Here is a 20,605-nt window from a genome sequence, read left to right as displayed (position 1 = left end):
ATCCTGTGGAGTTCTGTGCCTTTTAGAAAAGCAATAGCACTATTATTACAGCCTGCTTCCACCCCCCATCGAAAGTCACAAGTCACTGTTCATTAAGAAATGCTCATTAACTCAGCTCTGCCCTGGCCAGGGGCTGGGCTACTCATGCATCTCCAGCACGAGAGAAATGCACCAATTAATCATGCCCACATCTGCAGTGGGGCTGAGCGAGGTCTGTACCAGCAGCCTCATCTTCCATATAAATCAGAACAAACCCAACAGCTGAGCATTACCACTGCCAGCCCGTGCCTGCCAGCTACTTTATGTCCTAAATTCTTTGAAATGCAGTTCCCAAAGCTCTTCACGGAGCAGGACACAGCAATGCTTTCAGCACATGGATCAGCAGATCTCCAAGAAACAGCATCAGGTACCATCAGGTGAGGAAAACTGCCCAACATACCAGCATGTTACCTTGTAAAGCTGTAATTAGCAAATACCTGATTTATGCACAGCTGCCCTCATATGAACCTCAACATTTTGCTTTCAGAACTAAGCTCTGCCAAAGAAACCTCACGCAATGCAGGGACCTGGGCACGTCCTCACCCCACAGGCTGTCAGCAGTGCTCACACTGGAAATGGGAAAGAGAAAGGAGGGGATGCCCAGTTTGATGCCATCACCAGTCCTTTGGTGAGTGAAGATTTTTATAGTTGCTGAGTGTCATTACAATTAACCAAGCCCATGGAGTCAGCAGAAGTGCTGTGGGGGAGCTCAGGTGTGTATGTGAACTGTGCCAGTCACTTCTGGCAGGACCAGGACCCTGAGCACGTCACCCTTAACTGCAAAAGTACCTTCCCTATTTATTTTCTGTAGCATCACAAGCCTCACTATATGAACAATTTAGCTACAAGTGGACTGTAAATCACTTGGGTTTAAAAAGCAACGAGTGCACCAGCAAACTGAGATCTCCCAGTGCACATTTCAAACACAAGGGACAGGTCACAGCCCTAAGAACCAAGTACACAGACACCGTGGCATTTCTGAAATTTCAGCTGAACAATCAATGTGCTACTTCAGTGATAAAGAGGAGAGACAGAGTAAGAGTTAAAAAAATCTCTAGTCAGTAAACTTACATTCCCAAGCACAAGTTGTTCTTAAAAATACCAGTGCAAAAAAAATGACTGAAGTTATCAAAAAAGAATTATCAGAGCACTCTGCAGACATATTTTCAGAGGCACCAAAGAGACATCAGAAAGAAGACGGAAACTTTGAACTTTAGTAATTTGGGCTAGCTCACTAATATTTGCAGTATAAGCCCCAGGTATATAGAGCAAGAGCTGCTGACCTCAAAAGGTTTGCATTAGACTGATCCAAGTTTTACTGGTGTCTACGAGTAATTGCAGGAAGGGAAGTGAAAAAGACTGAGGAAAAAGTTGTGCTGAGAATCAAATCAGCTGGCACACTTTTAGTACAAAACCTTTTCAGCAGAGAGACACGAATCTCACAGGAACCTCACTTGCTGCATCCTGCTGTGGTTAAAATTAACCTTTGCAGAGCCAGGAACAGAGGAGAGCTTGCTGCACACACGTGAACCTCCACAGCCATTTCTTAGAGCCATTACTGACAGATGCCTTGAAGGCGTAACAAAAGAAAGACTCTACATTAAACAGTTTTCCCACTGTATCCTGAATGTTTATGTCACAGCGGTACCAGAGCCAGATTTAACAGTTAACCACATCCTGCAGACAAAACATCACTCACATTTCTGAAGTCCAGTGTTCATCTGCGTGTAAGAAAGAAGCTGAAAGGAGAGGTCGCCTGGTCCTGGCAGACAGGCCAGCATGGCAGACAGGCACTAACACAACATGGGGCATTCACTCCTCTGCACACTGCAACAACAGAGAGACAATTCAAAGTTATAATACAAGGAGGAACAGAGAAAAGAAAGCGGCAAAGAGCCATCCCTGGGTGAAGGCCTGACCAAGCACAGATGCACAACCGCTGCTCCAGTCCTGACTGCATCTCCTAACGGCAACGGAAATACTTCAAGAACTGGGTCATCTGCAGGGTTAAAACCAAAATAGCTGCCTCGCTCTCCTCTGCTGCTTCACACACAGAGAATAATCCATAACTCTGTCCTCACATTTCAAAGGTGGTTGTCACGAATGGTAAAGAAACCACCATCACTCATTTCACTAGGTTGAAACACACCGGTATCCGCCAAGGCAACTTCTCTGGAGAAACCCTGTCAACTGCTCTTTTGCATTTAACAGAAAGGCATGGCATGCATAAATTGAAGGCAAAGTATACAGCACTCTGCCTTGTGGCAAGATTAAGCTGCATGCTACAGCTTGTAATTTCTGTGGTCCATTAGGCTGAAAGATGAATGGCTACAACTTCCTTAATTTCAGCAGAGACTCACTAACCCGAGCTGCTCTGGGGCAGACAACAGCAAGATGTGCACAAAGGGGCTGCAGAGGTGCCACCATCCTCTTCTGTTTGGTCCAGCATTTTGGAAATCAAATCTTGAAATGGAGCACTAAAGCTCTTTGTATTTCAACACTACACAACTCCCCTTAAATCCCACACCACTGCTGTGCAAAGAGGGATCCCAGCAACAAGGCTAACTGGGGCTCAAAGTGTCCAATGTTACTAGAACTATAGAGATTTAAGTTGGAACAAGATCTCTAGAGGCCATCTGGTCCAAGCCCCTGCTCGAATCCTCCTAGCTGCAGCACTTTAGAAAGTTCTGGGAAACAAGGTGACAGAACCAAGCTGGAGAAATCAGTCGATTTTTTCTCCTTGTCCAGATGTCCACAAGCATCAGTGCTGCTATACAGAGCAAAACACCTAGGAAGCAGCTAGAAAGGCTTTGGGACTTGTTTATGACCTCCAAAACATGGGAAGAATTGAAGGATTTAAGACTTGTAAGCTGATTTAGTTTCAGTCATTGTTTCACAAACCCCAATTAAAACAAGTGGGGAGGCATTCAAAGATCAAAAGGGTGGGAAGGAGAAAGCTCGAGCCCAGACATGAGAAGCCACATCCGCCAAAGCCTCTCAGAGGCCACTTCTGAAAAGAATCTCACTGCTGAGACGGCACAAACAATGCGATGACAGCGATGTGACGCCGTCAGCACCGCCACCTTCATGCTCCAGAAACCTCCAACAGCAGATTTCTGCAGAGACCTTTGGAAGACTTGAATGTGAAACCTCACCTCAGACCACCAGCACGGGTCAGACTGCCCAGAGAACACTGGCACCAACGGAGTGAACAGCGTGGACTCGAAGCTTTCCTGCAGCACAGCAATTACTCACTGTGTACAGTTCATTAGCTCCATGTTTATGCATCTCCTCAGCTCAACACGCAAAGGTTGATTAAACCAACGGCCAAGAAATCTCATACAAATATTAATTTATGAGAGTTTCCGCATCTTCACTGAGCGAGTGCTCTCCAAAGCTGACCGAGTGTGGCTGAGTGAGCCTGCTGCGTGCCACTGTGACTAACAAAAATAGTTTTGGGCATTGAATGTCAGCCTGACAACTGCAGGCTGTTGCCCATTCACCCCTCCCACGCAGAGTAACACGGACCTGGTGCCGTGAGAAACACACAGAGCACCTCACCAAGGTGCAGGCCTGACAGCACCACCACCAACAGAGCACGTTTGTATCATTCTCCATTTCATTCCTAGGAGACAGCAGCAATCAGCATTGCTAGAAGTCCAAGATATGTAAAAACTTGTAAAAAAAACCTAAACCTGGATTCTCTTCTCATTCTCTGAAGGAGATGGAACTCTCAGAGTCTTTGAGAAATGATGACTGAAGACCTGTCACATCCACAACATCAAGGAATTGCCTGAGGAGCTAAAAAGTTGCTCGACCTTTGTAGATGAGATTCAGTCGTGACTGTGGGTACACAGCATTCAGTGAAACTTTGCAAACAGCCCGTGGGCAGCAGTTCCTTGTCCCAAATCATGCCCAGCAAGACCAAAAAGACAAAACAAGAATCCAGCTCCTTTTAATCAGAAGAAAAAAACCACTGTGAGTTGTCAGAGCTTTACCTGAGTAAGCAACAGAAACACACACAGTCAGCAAGAAAAAAATAATAATTGTATTTTCCTTTTTTCCTCATTTCATCAACTTCAGAAGGCTGGCACAAACAAAACCTATTTCTCAGTGAAAAGCAGACAAACAAAATTAAGAGCCTTCACTGTAGACAGAAAAACAGATCACGCTATTCCCATATTCACCTGAGCATCCACCTTTTACTCCAATAACGTTTGACGCCAGCCCAGGATTCACTTCCCGTCCCTGCAGGCCTGAAGGAGGTCGGTGTCTAAAACAGTATTTAATTGATGGCAAGTTTGTGTGCAGCCCTGAAAGAGCACAGCTGTGCTCTGACTGAGGGAGCAGCATTTCTGGCAGCAAGACGCTGGGAGGGTTTGCTCACCTGCTCCATCATTAACGCTCATTAGAGCCTGAACTGTGACGCTCTCAGAAAGCCTCTTGCTGAAGTGCCCCAGCGAGGTGCACACAGCAATAAACAGGATAATGGCACATTAGGAGAGAGAACAAGTGATTAGGAGTGGTCACAGCATTCACCTCAGAATAGCCAGGCTCCTGCTACATGACAGCAGTGCTTCCTTGAAGGTCAAAACATGTATTTACAGAAGCTTTAGCTCCAATATGGAGAGCAATGTTTCAGAGAGAGCTATAAAGGCAAGTTGTTCCTGCAGGCAGATAATTGTTTTAGGTAATGCCAAAGGTTCATAAAAGACTGGGGTGGCAACAATAATTTTAAAGGAAATACTGGACTTACAAAAATAATTTGAAGTGGAAGCCTAAAATCGCTCTTTTAGCTTGATTTACAGTAACCAAATTGATGACATCTAGGTCACTGCTGAGCACTAGAAAAAGAAATTCAGACTTGTATAGAAGTGCTGACCATAACTCCATTGCTGAATTTTTTATTATAATTAAAATCCTGCTTCAGTTTTTATTCTCTATGAAATCAATACAGGTTTTCAAAATCGAGATCTCAGTATTTGAAAACAAGAGCATTTGAAATACCTTGACAAACACCCCATTCATTTTTTCTAGTTAGAAATTAATTAATATTTATTCCCTTTGAGATACTCAGCATCTGACTACTACTTTCTGACCTGACTCCTCCTCAGCATGAGCTGGCATGGACAACTCCAACTCATCACCAGCTAAAATGAACTGACTTTGAGGTGAGCACTACTGGCTGTGTCAGGAGTGGCAGCTGGGCCCATCAGCCCCTCCTGCTCGGGTTTATTCCTTCTAATTAGTCCAGAGCAGGAGATAAACTGAACTTGGCACATCAGGACTTCTCACCAGCAGTTTTGGCTCTACGCTGGCAACTGGTGTGGGCACCAGCACCTGCAAAGCTCCAGCCCCTCCAAGGATGGATGGTGTGCTACTGGAGGAACTGGAATGGAGAGGCTTTTGTACTGTACCAGGGTCAGTAACACTGTCATCTAAACCAGTCAGCTGCAAACTGGAGAGTGATCTGACCAGTAGGCTGTGGCACCCAGCCATGGAGGGCTGTGAACCGTGGAAACCCGAGTTTTTAAATTGCATTTTAAACAGATTCTGTACACTGCCAAACGCAGCACAACGAACTCTGACTTGAAAAAATATATACAAAAAAAGATAAAGCATTTTTCTAGAGGAAAACAATCATTAGATTGGAATAAATAAATAAATACTCCTCTTTGAAGTGATTTTAATCTAATCTGGCTGCGGGATATAATCTTAACAGCACACGTACTGCAGGATGCTCCAGGAAATAGCAGGTTTAGACATGTGAACAGATTTCTTTCTCTCCTAAGATTTATTAATAATTAAATCAAAGCATGTTAAGCTTAAGAGGGATTTGCAGTGCTTGGGATTTGGGGGGTTATTGGCACATCCTCACGACTATTACGTTCAGCCTTACCTGCACATCAGGATGTTTTTCGGTCCAGGCAGCAGAGTGTCCCCTATCACCACAAGGCTCACCAGGATGGAAGAACTCGCATCCACCCACTGCCCAGGGACACCTCTGGAGAGCTAGGAATCAGTTCCAGTAGCACTTAGCACAATACTGCCTTTCTTGACTTAAAAATGTATGATTTTCTGAATTATATTCAACATTTAATATTTATTGCCTCTGTGCTTCTCAGACCAGGGGGTACTTTCACAACCTAGAGTAAAACCTAGGTGTAAAGCAACTACTGGGGAATTTCTAACACTCTAACACAGCTTTATCATCACATAAATGGACCACATATACAGTTATTGCCAAGTTCTTAGATACATCATCCTCTGAAGCTCCCGAGAGGCCTTACAGGGTGAGAACACAAAGGAAACAACTCCCCACAAACCACCCCTGGCCAGTGAAACATGGGAAACTGAGCTGGTTTAGAGGAAAGCAAGCTGGTGAAGTCTAAAGTTAGGTTCCTGAAAGTAAACACGTATGTTTGAAATTCCACGATTAACTGCGCGCTCATTCACAAACCCCGAGGCCAGGAGGAAGCGGGAGCATCCACCCACACACAAAAGCTCCAAACTATTCCAAGTTTCCAGCACCCTGGGGTCCCGTGAGCCTCTGTGTGAGGGATGTTAAAGGCTTGTGGCTGCTATGCTTTGCTTCTCCTCTGCTCTTTAGTCACAAGGTAGCTCCATGAAGTTCCACATCCACCGTGAAGCTCCACCAGAGCCACCGGCGGGATTTGCAGCAACCCCCCGAGCGCACGCGGCACATGCCAAGTTCAGAACACGTAAATGCTGCAGGCAACAACAAAAACTAACTGGGGTTGTGAAGTTTCTTTGGTACGAATGTCTGCAAGAGCTTGCCAGGAAACATAATTGAATCCAGGCCAATTTTCATGCTCCGAGGGAAACTCAGTGTCTCATTTACCCCCTGGCAGGCTGCTCAACACCAAGGAGAATAATTCCTTTTCCCTCTCCCAAAGTAACCTAAAATGTAGGGGTTTCAAAGACTTGTTCATGTCAATGGCAGACATTGAACCCTCCTGCCAACCTCAGCATTCAATACAACGCCTTCCAGGCAGTCATGCTTTGCTTGACAGTGTCTAGACCCATCCTGCAGGCTTCCTGCCTTTTTCCAGCTCTCAAACTCCCCTTTATTCTTGGGCACTTACCAGAATGGCCCTTTCCCAGGACTGCTGAAGAGCCAGAGATAAATCTTAGCGTTTCCTGGAAGAAAATGACCAAACTAGCACAGTATTATTCATCACCGGCTGGTATCACATCCTCTTAATGCCTTATAAATGGAAAACTGCAAAACAGTGGGCAGAGAAGTTGCCCTCTGAAATGGCAATAAATCACAACAGCATCGAGTGTACTTGGGGATAAATAAATAGGAAACTGAACAATAGAAAGGCGCCTTTTGTAGCACAGGGAGTGCACTGTCAGCACCTGCCAGCACAGGACCTTTGGCTTTCTGCATTCAGGTGGACCTTTTGTGGAGCCCTGCAACAGTTTCAATCCAAATCAATTTTTGCTTCTTGCCATTTAATTAACTATGATTTTGCTTGTAAACCACGTCACCTTTTAGGCTGACCTCCATTCATAATGTTACTCAGGCAACAAAATTAGTTTGGTGGGGAAGGGAGAGAGAATTTAAATGCTGCCATAGCACAGCTCTGCTCCTCTCTCTGAGCTGGCATGGACACGCCCAATAGGGAAGAAAAGGAAGCAGCTTTGGGATAACAGCACTTAAATGGAATATTGTTCATATCACACTCCTCATGCCCAAGGGCTACCATTGAAGGCTTTTAGGTGAGCAATTTGGAACAGGATGCAGTGCACTAAAAAAAGCCAAGGAGGCAGCTCTCAGCTTCAGGTATTGCCACGTGTGACATCAGCTCCATCAAATTCACTCCTCAGATAAAGCAGCAGCCAGCTCAAGGTTATGATCTTAAGAGTTTAAAAAGCCTTTTTTTAGGTCTGTCCCAAGAGATTATTTTAAAACACAGTACTACGCATCTGCTGAGGAGTAGAACAGTTGGCTTTAATTGTAAGATGGATTTTTACATAGCTTCTGACCTTTCATCTAATTGAGGCCTGAAGAAGAAGAAAAAAGAGGAAAAGCCATACGTCACTTCAGTTATTAAAATCCATCAAGCTCAGACTTTAGCCCTGGGATAACCACAGCCAAAAAATTGACTTGCAAGTAATTATCACTGCTATCTGCAATAAAAGTTAATTGGACATAATTGAACTAAAGCCCTAATCTGAATGAAGCTGTTGCTGGCAAGAAGCCTGCTCCTGCCTGCACTCTGCAAATGGAACTGCTAGCAGGAAAATGGACAAACACGAGGCTGCTTTACAGTCTGCCCACTGGAAATCAGAGCAGTTCTGCAAACAGCTCGTTAGCTGGGCCAAGATAAAGCCATTATGAGGGCCCGTCCTCACCAAACACACCCTTCAACTACACCCAAACAGGGCCATGGCGCAGAGTTTCAAAAAACAAGTTTCAGCTTTATTGACCTCTTAATTACAGGCACTGAACCATAAGATTCACGTCACCAGACGCCGGTTTTATCAGCCCCCGAACGCTGTCAATACCAGTACAAATAATGTACTTTTTGAGCACGTAAAGATACCGACTCAAAAGGTTTTCACTGCTGATAATTTACCACCTTCATGCAGTTCAATAGCCTTTCCTGTTGCAGGACCAGCTTCTTTCATCTCTGCAGCAGAGCAGACAATTAGCTGCTTTCTGTGCTCAGCCCATGCAGGTGGCTGGGGGAAGGGAGCGTTCAACTCAATTCCTGCTGATTCGTCCATTTATATTTTGCATTTTTGTTAACTAACAGACCAGAAAGCGGTCGTCAAACCCCATGCTACTTCAGAACTTCTTAACAATTTTAATTATTAACACTCTGTCCTTCACCAAAGCATATCAAAGCACTTAACAAACATTACTGAAGCCACATAACCACTCTGACACAGGCAAAAATTGCACACGACTCCTTCTACAGTCGGCTTTGGGTTTTTCGACCATATTTATGTTAGAACAGTGGTCTCCTGATGATGGACTAGTCTATGACAGGAGAGATGGAGGGAAGTATCTGGCTCACCACAGGTTCCTGACATAATTTTGGATGAAGCATTTAATCACCTGATGCCACGGTCACTTTGTTTAAAGGACAGCAGTGGGTGACAGTTTTCTACCACTGAAGACTGTGAAGACAAATGAAACTGCAGAGCATTTAACACCACCTTGACTTCTCACATCCAGCTTACAAGGTCATGGTCTGGGCAGTCTCCTGGGGACAAATGGACACAGATCCCCTTTCCCTGTCTTGAGCACCACTTGATCACCCCTGCTCCTCTGCATCTTCACAGCTCAGAACAGAACTTCTTAGCTCAAGACAGCTGCAACGAAGAACCAGTGACATCAATTCCCTTTCATGACCCAAATCAGTGGCTTACTTTAGTTTGCTCAAAGCCCTCACCTCTTTTTAAGAGTATTTTTAGATTTAACTCTGTATTCTGTAACGTGGCAGGAGCTGACAGACAACACAGGCGTAAAGTAGGTCTTGCCAGATGTTGCAGGCCACTCCTAAGGTGAAGGAAAGATGTAGAAAAGACAAGTCAGGACGATTGTAGGGCCTGGCCAAAGCTTCAAAGGAGGATTTCTGGCTGTGCTTGAAACACAAATACTAGTGGTCAGTTGTGAGACAGATGAGATACTACTTTTACCATGGGAACATATGCAAGAAATAGGAAAATCGACCTGCCTGAAGTCAAAAGCAATTTGAATAACTTTGTATCTGCCTCCTCTCAATTTTCCCTACACTAAAGCACTCTGACTTTTAATTAATTTTCTCTCTCCTTTTATATGGTAACTTCTAACTTCAAATTTTTCATGCTGTACTGGTGGGAAACAGGGATGAAGACACAGCCTGGCATGTATCTTAGCTGTGTTCCAGAGTGCATATGGCTCCATGGATATTTGAGGAGAGAGCAAACAATGCTGCAGTTGAACCACAGCAGCTAAGGGCACAGGCCAGGTAAACACAGCACTGTCATAAAGTAACTTGCCCAGGATAACAGGCTTACATTTTTATTTTCAAAATGCAAAATAAGACTCCCTACCCACCACTGTAACATTCACAAAAGATCTCATTTTCCTCAACAAGATACTGTCAGGCACAAACAAACATTCCTTCCTCCAAAGCACCCATTATCCTCGGGGCAAACTAAACCCAACTTCTTCCTAGATGCTCGAGCAGCAGCATCTCTTAACATCACAGCAGCTCTAAAATATGGAACAAGATTTACAGACACGAGTGTGCCTGTTCTCATGTGAACATGAGGGAAAATTAAGGTTAGTTGAGATGACTTCCATCCAAAGGAAACCCAGAACAGCCCAGCCTCTACCAAACTACAGGATGCTGCTCACACATACCCCAGTGGATGTACCATGCATTCCCACCAACAGACATTCTCCATCTTTTATGCAACTTCCTTCTGCCTTCAAGTGATAAGAAACCAAAATACACACTGACCCCTTTCCCACAGGGGACAGCCTGCAGTTATAACCTCAACATCCTCAGCAGGAACAGGGTTATGTGCAGCTTTCCTATGTGTTCCATGTGTGGGAGAAGCACAAGGTCGTAATTCTGGGCTTTACTTTACCACACAGGACATGCAAGAATTGTGAGCTTCCTCATGCCACTCGTGGGCAGAATTCCCCCCTCTCAGCTTTCTTGCTTTCCCAGATCTGAAAAGGAAGTTTTTCTTAGGTACAGCAAACAGCTGCCTAGGCAAAGGGGAAAGGAAACATGAACGAGTTCCCTCTCCTGTGGCTGCTTCACAAAGATCACCATTATCTCCTCCACACTTACTCTGTAAAAGCCCTGAATTAAAGTCTTAATCATGACTTACAGAAATCCTTGTGGCTGCACATGACAGAAGGAAGACAGTTTTCCCTTCTAAAATATTGTTAGAAGTTATGGATTACGACAGTTCCTGGGTAGGAAAGCAGCTATCTTCCCCTGTTTATTACAAGCTGATTATTAAAAAAAAAAAAAAAATTCAGAGCTAACTTTGAACAAATTTTACCTCTATTCAACAGACAAACGACAGAGCAGACATTTGTTAGCTATTGAAAAATATGTTTTGAGTCCTGTTTTAAAAATAGATTCACTTGAAAATGAGAAATATTTGCAAATAAGATGAGGCAGAATGCATTATACTTCATACAAAACAAAAATCTAACTTGTATATAAAGGAATAAAAGTAGGAAGTGACTCACTTTTGGACCAGGTGTGAACACAGACTCACAGGGAGGATGGATTTTGGTTTGCATTGATCGTGCACGTGAACCCTTTTGACCTGTACAATCACACTGACAGTTTGGTTTAGTATTTATCTCTCTGGACACTGAATTATGGTCCCACATGTGGTGAAATTTTAACAGCCCATTTACAAAGCCAGCAGTGAAAAATACATTTTTAAGATCCAAAACTGGAGATGTCTGTCTGATTGTGCATAGCAACAGAGCTTCCTGCTGGACCATGACCACATCAGCTCTTGGATACACATTTTATCATTTGTAAGGGCAAGATAAGACCTCCTCCTGTAGCTGGAGATACCATGCAGCCAGCTGCAAAGATGAAAAGCATTTTAAGAACCTCAAACAGAAGCTGCAACACACGTACAAAACACTCACCAGCAGAAAATAGAAGCCATCAGGTGAATACCAAAGAGCTGGACCAGACACTTGGGATGGTGTTTTCCTGTCAACCTTCACAATGAGGTGCTGGTGTCCTGCTGGGACTGTCCTGACACAGACCTAATGTCCTTATCAATCTCCCAGGAAACTCAAAAGCCACCTCGTAACAACTCAATAGAAGAAAGGACAAGAAATACATTAGTTGTGAGCTACTGTAAAAAGTCTGCTATTCTCAGTGCTCTCCTGAGAAGCATGAAAAACAGCCACTTGCACAGCTGGCAGTTCAAAACAGCCACAGGGAAAGCAACACAAGTGTGCAAGGTGCCTTCAAAGCCTCTGCACACCACAAGCACCAGAAGTTTTTGTCCGAAGATATAATGAAACATTTCAGCACGATCTCACCTGACTCCTTCAGCAGCTGCCAACACACCACCTTTACCCAAAGTTTATATATTCATGAAAGATTTCTTTTTTCACAGAAAGTTTTACTGACTACAGGTGAGCAGGATGTTTTTGTTTGTTTTTGTGCATCTTTCCTCCTCTGCACTTGCCTTTTTCTTTTAAAAAAAAACCCCAACACACAGAGAGCAATAAATAAATCGTACGGGCAGGACCCAGAGGGAGCTGAAACTGTACCACAGGCAGCGAGATCCCTTTGCTTGGCAAACTCAACGTGGCTGTGTGGGAGAAGAGAACAAACACTGTTGCTGCAGCCTGTACCTCAACAGCAGACAGAGCACAAAGTTGCCTGCACGAGCTCCTGGTAACCCATCTCCAACAGCCCTGACCCTCCACTGTGCAGCTTCCACTAAAAGTATCCCCTGGTTTTAATTTCCAATTTGTCTTTCCAGCCACGGAATTGCTACAGTCAACAAATTCAAAAAGGTAAATTTTTCTACCTTCAATTAACTGCATTAGTAGTGTTTATAACTACGTGATTGATAAATGCTCTCCAGAAGCCGTAATTAATGTATTTTTTCCTTGGAACACACACCGAACCCCTTGGCGCTCAGATACTTAATGAAAAGCAATTTATCAACTTGCTTTGAACAGCTGAATCTGTCTCCTTAATGCAGAGAAGTAACACACTTTGCTTTAAGCACCACTACTCTGAGAAAGGAACGCGCGCGGCGACATTCCGAATGCCATCAGACTCAGCTGGGATTTTGATCGGAATGACAACGACCAGAGCGCTCATCTCCCTGGGTATGATTCCGGCTGGCTTAACTGGGATCCTTTCCTCTTGGGACGCAGTCGAGCAGGAGATTTGTGCAGATGTGTTTTTGCAGGATGGGGGGTCGGGAGTGCCTCTTCAGAACACGGGACAAAGTTCCAAATTCTCCCATGCCTGGCACGCGCGCGCCGGGAAGCAGCAGCAGCAGCAGCTCCGAGTATTTCAGCCTGGACATGTGTTCAGCTGCTCACAAAGCAGACAAAAATAAAGTGCTTACAGAGTGTTTGAATGCTAATTTCTCAAATTGAGCGTTGCTTTGTATAGTTGACATATGCAGAAAAAAAAAAGAGGGGAAAAAGAAGCATTTAGGAGGAAAAGTTTGACATCACAGAATATTTTACGTTGGTATTAACCACTGGAGGGGATTAACCAACCTTCAAAGCCTAAAATCTGAACTCCCATTTCTGAGAGTATAGGCTAGAGATTTCCAGTATAGAAACTGGTCTGTACTCCATGTGGCAGACTGAATGTAAGGATTACATATTTCCATTGCACATGTAAGTCTGTTTCCCATTCCTGCAGGGTCCTGCTCTCTTCCATTTGTCTTTTGATGCAGATAAAAGCTAATGTAGATTGCAACTGCGATACAGAGAAAGGCGCAAGACACAGCGAGCCTTTGGACTAAGGAAAAAAGGGACTCGGGTCCAGACTGCTCGAGCACGTCAAGAGATTGTCTTTGAAACTATAAAACTAGAAATGAAAGCGCTGCGTTTTTATTTGATTTGATCAAAGAGACTAGAAAGGAAGAGGGGAAAAAAAAATCACATCTTATAGATGCAGGGTAGCATTTAACTACTTCACACACGATGTGGGACCAGCTGATCCCATACAGATATGAATTTGGAGAAAAAACAAAGAGGTAAAGTCACTCCAGCTCTGCAGACACTGCCTGCACAGATCACTGCTTCAGGCTCCGCAAAGAGCAACAGGAACCTGTTTCAAAGCCAGAAAGCCACCGGAAGCACATACCCAGCCCTCGCCACGGGCACAGGTTTCCAGTCTCCAGTGAAGAGCAGAGGAGTGAGCTCCTGTCAAATCACAGAAAACAGACTCCAAATGTAACAGCTACTTGAATAAATCACTGATTACTCCCTGTTCCAGTGCTGTGACTGTGGGATAGCAGCACACCGTGGCCATCTTCCCAAGGAGGGCTTTGGACTGCAAGCTGCAAAGGGACAAGACCGAAATTCTTGAAGGAAGCATCTGCTCCAGCATGTGCTTGGCACCAGGAGAACGAGGCTCTGCAGAAGTACAAATGGCACTACAGGTAGCAGCTTTGCAGATCCCAAATTGCAGCATGGAAAAAACGGATACCTATTGCTGCCACATTCCCTAAGAGAACAGATTTTAAGTACCTGCTCATGGAAATTTCTAACTGCAGAAGGGGAACCATTTAGATTGCCTCTGGGCTGAAACCATCTAGGTCTTTGCCTTTCACTAAAAATTAAGCAGAAGTTATTTTAACGAGGCAGGCAGACAACAGTTTTGCACAGGAGATCAAAAAGCTCTCCAGATGTTTATTTTAAATGAAATTCAGAAGCCAGTATAAACCAGATTTTAAACACTGAATAATCCTTACCATAATTTGCATGAGAAAAACAGGCAAAAGGTTCCATCCTACTGCTCTGAAACTCTCCAGGAACACGCAGGGTTGGATTTTGTTCCCAGATTCTTCAGATAAGAATCTGAAACGTGAACAGCCCCACACTGCAATCTGATGGCTGGTAAGAATTTTTTTCCCCTGTGCTGTACACTCAGATGCTCAACACATATACACAGGGGCATCCCATGTGAAGGAAGTCTCTGACCTTCCTCACCAAGACGGTGCAAAATTATGGATTGAAAAGTGTCTAAAAATGTCAGTCCTAAATCTTAAACAACTTCTCCTCTTGCTACTTTCACTGAATGCCTCCTGATTGTGCAAAAGCAGAATATTCAGGCGTCAATCTAAGTAGTTTGGGTGTTACGCTGACAATGTCTCTGGAGAGTGGAAGAGAAGAGAGGACAGATTTCCAATAGTTCAGACACTTCCCTGGAAGCAAAGCTGCTACACAGCAAAGGAGATAAATAAAGAGGGAAAGTAACACACCAGAGAACTTTCACCAAGGTCATGTCAGGATGCTGAACGCTCCCCATCTGCAGGGGAAGATTTAGATGCCTGTTCCACCACACATATCCACTCCCCTGTTGGCAACAACAGCCCTCATTAAACCAAACCGGTTCTAACCACGAAAGAAAGGACATTGGGAAGATGGTATTAGCTAACAAATGCAAAATGAAAACCCAACAGAGGCAGTCCTGGATGGGTGCCTTCTGCAGCAAAATACAGCCCCATGGCATGTAGAGAGAGCCCCTGCATGACCTGGGAGTGGGCAACACAGGTGATCTCAGCCAAAAGGATGGACAACTCTGCTCTGATCAATGCCAACAGCTCCTGGCTTGCAGCAGAGAGGGGATTCTGTACGCATTCACCAACAGCAGAACAGGGATCCCATCAGGAACAGGAGCTTTTAGGACTTTGCTGCTACACACGGTGACCTACAGGTTTCAGTTCCTCCTTGCTTTGCAGTCAGGGCTGTGGACATGTGGCAGAACCCTGCAGACAGACCCTACCACAAAACAACAGCCCTGCCCCCCCAAATATTGTATCAGTTACTGCTGTGCCCTTAACAAGAGTGTTTCTTGCCCGTTTCAGCAATCTGAAAGACACGCTGGGCAAAATTTCAAGCTATGACAAAGTGATCTTATCACTTCTGTGCTGTTCTCGCTACACAAGCCCCTGATTCAGCAGCATGTAATAAAATCTTCATTTGCATGAAAAGCACTCTCTGATCACAAAGTCTTCTGTTCGACAGCCCTCTTCCCATCCACAGCATAGAGATGCAAGCACCACTGTCATTTTGCCTGTGACTGAGGTGGAATATTTTATTTATGTTTTATTTGGAGAGGCTCTCAATGTTTTAATGCCATCTTTTCCTAAAAAGCCAGTATTTTTGAACAACACAAAAGCTGCACACATCCCAACTATGCAAGCACTGCGAAGTTCACTCACTCCGCTCACACCTGGATTTTTAATAACCGTGTCACATGAAGGACATTTCATATCAGCACACAGTGATCATGAACAGTTCTAAAATGTCTTTTGTATTCAACAAGTCCAGCCTTTTCCAGTTTGCCTTTAGAGCGCTTGGTGTCATGACACACACAGCACTCAGAGGATGTATTTCAAAGGAAAGGAAGGTGTAGCCATGCAAAGAACAATGCTCTGCCCACAACAAGATTAATCGCTGTCACGGGAAACCAATAAAAACAAGTATCTTGTTATCTTTCTTTACAAAGAGACTGTTAAAGCTTAACTATATTAGGAAACTTTTTCCTTTGGACTAAACCATGAGCCTAATGTATGTGGGCATCCCACATGCCAGCATATGCGATTAATTGGCTCTCGCCTGATGCCGCGGGAGAAAGTCCAACGTTCCAGAGGCAGAATGGAGCTTTCACACAACCAGCCTGTGCCCTCTCCTGACTACAGCTCTCTCACCAAGCCCAGCCCCAGCTCCCTGTCCCACACCAGGTGACACCACCGCCCATTTCCACCTGTTAACCATGTCCCACGTACGCACCCCAATATCACACCCGGCTCTGAGCGAACTCAGCCAAAGCAGAAATACCTTTCATCGCGTCAGCAGTGCGGTCCCCATTTAGAAACGCTTTCTTTCACATTAATCCAGTGCCAAAACGTGGTGGTGTGGGCTGTGCTGATCCAGAAACGGTGCTAAGGATGCTGCTGCCTCCTGTCTATCACTGCACGCCTCATCTCGCGCATGGCCAGGCAGTGACGGCCCTGCGACAACAGGCACTTTAAATTGGGCAGCTCAGCAGCACATGTACACTGAATTTTTGAACAAGCTATTCTAAGCTGCTTTGCTAGCAATTCCTGGCCTGTGCAGTTTGAAAGCGCACGGTTCTGGCCCTCACAAAGAGCAGACCTGTAAATGACATCTTGAGGATTAAGCTGATTGAGATGCAATTTGCCTAGCAACCATTCATTAAGCAGAGTTCAGAAACAGGCCAGCAATCTATTCCACCTCCTTATCTGAGCAGTAAACAGATAACAGTCTCTACTGTGTCCTCTATCCTCCAGTTCAGACACATTGTAAACAGATTTTTCAGAAGTTTAAACTCCTACGGTAAATCTCCGAGAACAATCCCGCTCTCCGAACACGAGGGATTCGGCTTCACCAAGTGTCTTACAAGCGTGAAACAGCTCTGGAAGGAGGGTAATGCAAATCAAATTGTGAATGCATTTGCAGTTCCTGTGCCTCCAATATTTTCTCACATCAAGCACTAAGAGCCCATCCCAGTCGTTTAAAAAAAATGTTTAAAAAAATCTTAATCACACAAGCATTTGGCATTGCTATTCTGATCACTGGAAAAAACTCAATAAAAATCTCATTCCCTTCCTTCATCTTCTGCAAGGAATCGATTGACACTTCCAAAGTCTTTGATAAAGGCTCCCCCGCTTCGGAGAAGAAAACAGAAGTCACGTCCTCCCTCCCATTAAGCATTTTTTCCTCATAAAATAAGCAAGACAACGTAAACGTCATCAGTGGAAATCAAACGAGCTATTTCAGCTCGAAAATTTCTGAAAAGATTAAGGGAAATCATGATTTTGCATAATTGTTTCCCTGCAAGAAACATCTGATAATATCCCATTCTGCTCCAAAATTAAACAACAAAGATTAGCATGGACATATTTAAGAATATATACCTGAATGGTTTGCCTTTGGTGTACAGTTCTTCTGGGAAATCACTGTGACATACAGCATGCTATTACAATTAAATATGCAAGAAAGAAGAATTAAACTGACTATGAATAATTAATACCCTACAATACTACTTCATAAGGAGAAGTCTGGCTGAATATTCCCGCAGATGAGATATACCCAAACACGAGGCACAGCAGAGCTGGCAGCTTTACTTTTATGATGGGGTTTAAAACACCAAGTAACTTTATGGCTGCTACTCAATTCTAGAGAAGGTGCCAGCCATCCAAGCCTTCTCCTGCTGGATTCCCATCCAGCTTCAGAAAAATGGGATAAATGCAACTGTTGCAATAGTTGCTGCACTGCTCATCCATGTCCCGGAGGCAGCAGGCTTCCCAAACACTTTCCATTAGAAGGTATAAAGCAATTATCTGACTTCCCAGTAGGGAGAAAAACGCAAATATGATGCAACAATTACTTAGGTGATAAGATCAGGCTAAGGTTGTGAGAAAAAACAATTAAAAAGGGTTGCAAGAGCTAAGGAATGCAGCTTACTTTCCCAGAATCTCTCTTAAGGACAAAGATACCATCAGCTCGAAGAGTCGACCTTCCTGTTTCGAGTTTACTGTTCTGGAGGCTGCAGAATATGAACTGTAGCAAAGCTGAAAAGGGCGATTAAAAATATGGGGGTTTTTGGCACAACATCACCCCTAAATTGCATAAATTAGTATTTACTGAACTCCTTGTAAAATTAATAACATTTTCCATCAGACTCTGGTTGGGTCAGTGCACTGATAATTGACACAAATACATTTGTTGCGAATTTTTAGTCGGAAATCCCCAGTTCCTCTCCGTTTATCCATGCATGGCACACTCAGCACCCCTTCTGGAGACAGACATTTGAAATCCAACCAACATTTGTAATCATTGAGGTGGAACAGGGCACTGCTACTGGACTTGCTGAAGGTGACAATATCCCTCAGCTTTAAGCCCCATATTGCTCCAGGAGGGTCTTGCTCCTGGAGGATCCAACACTCCAAAGCAAACACAAGCTGAGGGTCTTTCTGGGCACAGGCAAAGCCATGTTCGAAGTATGCTGGCTTAATATTAATTTCTATTAAAAATTAACAGGATTAAATTTAAGCCTGCAAGCCTATGGGCACCAAGGCAGTTATTTTGCCAACGCACCCATTGCCCGGAGGAGCGGGATGTGAGGGATGGGGCTGCAGTATTCCTGCAGGATGCAGGATCCATGTGGCTCATGGGGGGAACAGGGGGCTCTTCCCCACACCCCCAGAGGGTCCCTGTGTTCCATCAGTGCTGCGTCACTCCGCTGTCCTGCCCAGAAACTGGTGGGAAAGATGAAACCCTGAAGAGATCCTGGTGAAAACCCCGGTGTCTTCCCACCTGAGATCCAGCCTTCTCTGGACACTGCCTCCAATCCTCACCCATGTGCCCCTTTCCCACTTTCCAGAATTAATTCCCTTGCCAGCAAGAACCCTGCAAATATCCGGAGTTTACGTAAGTTTAACCTTCAGTCCCTATTAATGTTAACGGAATAGGAAAAAATTAACCATGGTGCAAGAAAAGCAGCCTGTATCTGCATTTCTAATTATACAGCAAAACACACCACGTGGCAGTATTTCCAAGCACCTTGCTGGGAATAAAATAGCCAATGGACTAAGGCTTCCATTTGGAGTAGTGGATGCAAGAGCAACGAGCACTGAGGCTGTCAAGAGTTAAGGGATGAGGACATGAGAATTAAGGGAAACGAAGTGACATACGTGAACGATGATAACAAAAATGTTAATAATTAGAAGAACAGTCACCTTAAAAATTTAGAATTTCCTGATCTCTCCTACTTTTTAATGGCTTAGCCTACTTTTTTCAACCTAATTTGCATGATCAAAATAGGCCTCCTGCCAGGAAGCATTAAAATGGCAGCCCCCCATCGAGACAAAACTCCCTTCACCATACGAGACTGAAGGACTAATAACTATTCCTAAAAACATTTTAAATCCATTAATGTTGTTTAGCAAACACTTATTTAGAATTAGTGCCGCTACCAGATTTTGATTGTGCTCTACTAAAGTGTTCTATAAAAGCCTCTGAGGGAGGAGCAGGTCCCTCCCAAACACCTGTGCCATCTCCAACCCTCTCCAAAAAGCTGAGCACCCTCATGCTCCTGAATGTTTTCCATCTCAAAACCCCAAAGATATTGGTCGATATTCTCCAATATCAACCAGACAATTCCCAACAGCTCTTCAGAGTGCCGGGCTGGGCAGTTGGAAGGACCCTCCAAGATGCACAGAGCAGCCAGACCAGAGTACAGCATCCCCACCAACCTCTACACTCAGCAATTAATTCTATACACCAAAAAAACGCAGGTTAGTACAAAAATATAAACCTCAATATTACTGATATACTGAAGATTTGGATTCTGGTAGAAATATGTGGTGCTTTATACAAATTTGTCCGAGCTATGTGTTATCCTTTCAGTGCCATCTGCACAAAACCAGAGTTTTATCTAAGCACTGGATACTAAAATAAATCATTTTCTCTGTATCTATGATCTTGTTGGAGACAGACGCCACAAACCTGAGAGCTGGCTAGTGCAGGCTTGTCTAGTCACAAATAAAATTACATCCGCATCAATATGATTTATTTTTAATAAAAAAATAAGGCAAACCAGGCTCTTCATCTCAAAACAGGCTCAGCCAGCACCCTTCATGCACACAGGAGACATCATGTACGGTGTGAAATTGTCAGAACAAAACTGGGATTGGCACTGCCATTTCCCCTAATAAGAAATACCAGTATCAAGAGACACATTTTAATTGCCACATGTAATGGAAAGTACCTGCTCATTCTCCACTTGCTGTAGTTATTGCTATTTAAGTTCAGGACTACAAG

The 20,605-nt window shown here is 44.1% G+C and overlaps 1 protein-coding gene across 4 annotated transcripts in view; it reads right to left on the bottom strand.

Annotated features, from left to right (window-relative positions):
• Positions 1 to 20,605, bottom strand: part of FAM222B (family with sequence similarity 222 member B) — a 34,152-nt gene that overhangs the window by 6,314 nt on the left and 7,233 nt on the right. The window contains exons 1-2 of one of the 4 annotated variants that reach the window (XM_048324640.1): positions 16,598 to 16,850; positions 1,739 to 1,866 (exon numbers count right to left, since the gene is read on the bottom strand). The exons of 1 other annotated variant lie outside the window; for it this stretch is intronic. In XM_048324640.1, coding sequence (XP_048180597.1) covers positions 1,739 to 1,820 — 82 coding nt within the window. In that variant the 5' untranslated portion in view covers positions 1,821 to 1,866; positions 16,598 to 16,850. Of the gene's footprint in view, positions 1 to 1,738; positions 1,867 to 16,597; positions 16,851 to 20,605 lie in introns of those variants that run through there. 2 more of the 4 variants (XM_048324642.1, XM_048324643.1) reach the window with 2 other exon arrangements.

Source organism: Corvus hawaiiensis, chromosome 20 (assembly GCF_020740725.1).
Source record: "Corvus hawaiiensis isolate bCorHaw1 chromosome 20, bCorHaw1.pri.cur, whole genome shotgun sequence".
Taxonomy (NCBI): Eukaryota; Metazoa; Chordata; class Aves; order Passeriformes; family Corvidae; genus Corvus; species Corvus hawaiiensis.
The sequence above is the reverse complement of the archived record's forward strand: the minus strand, read 5'-3'. Positions and strand labels throughout refer to the sequence as shown.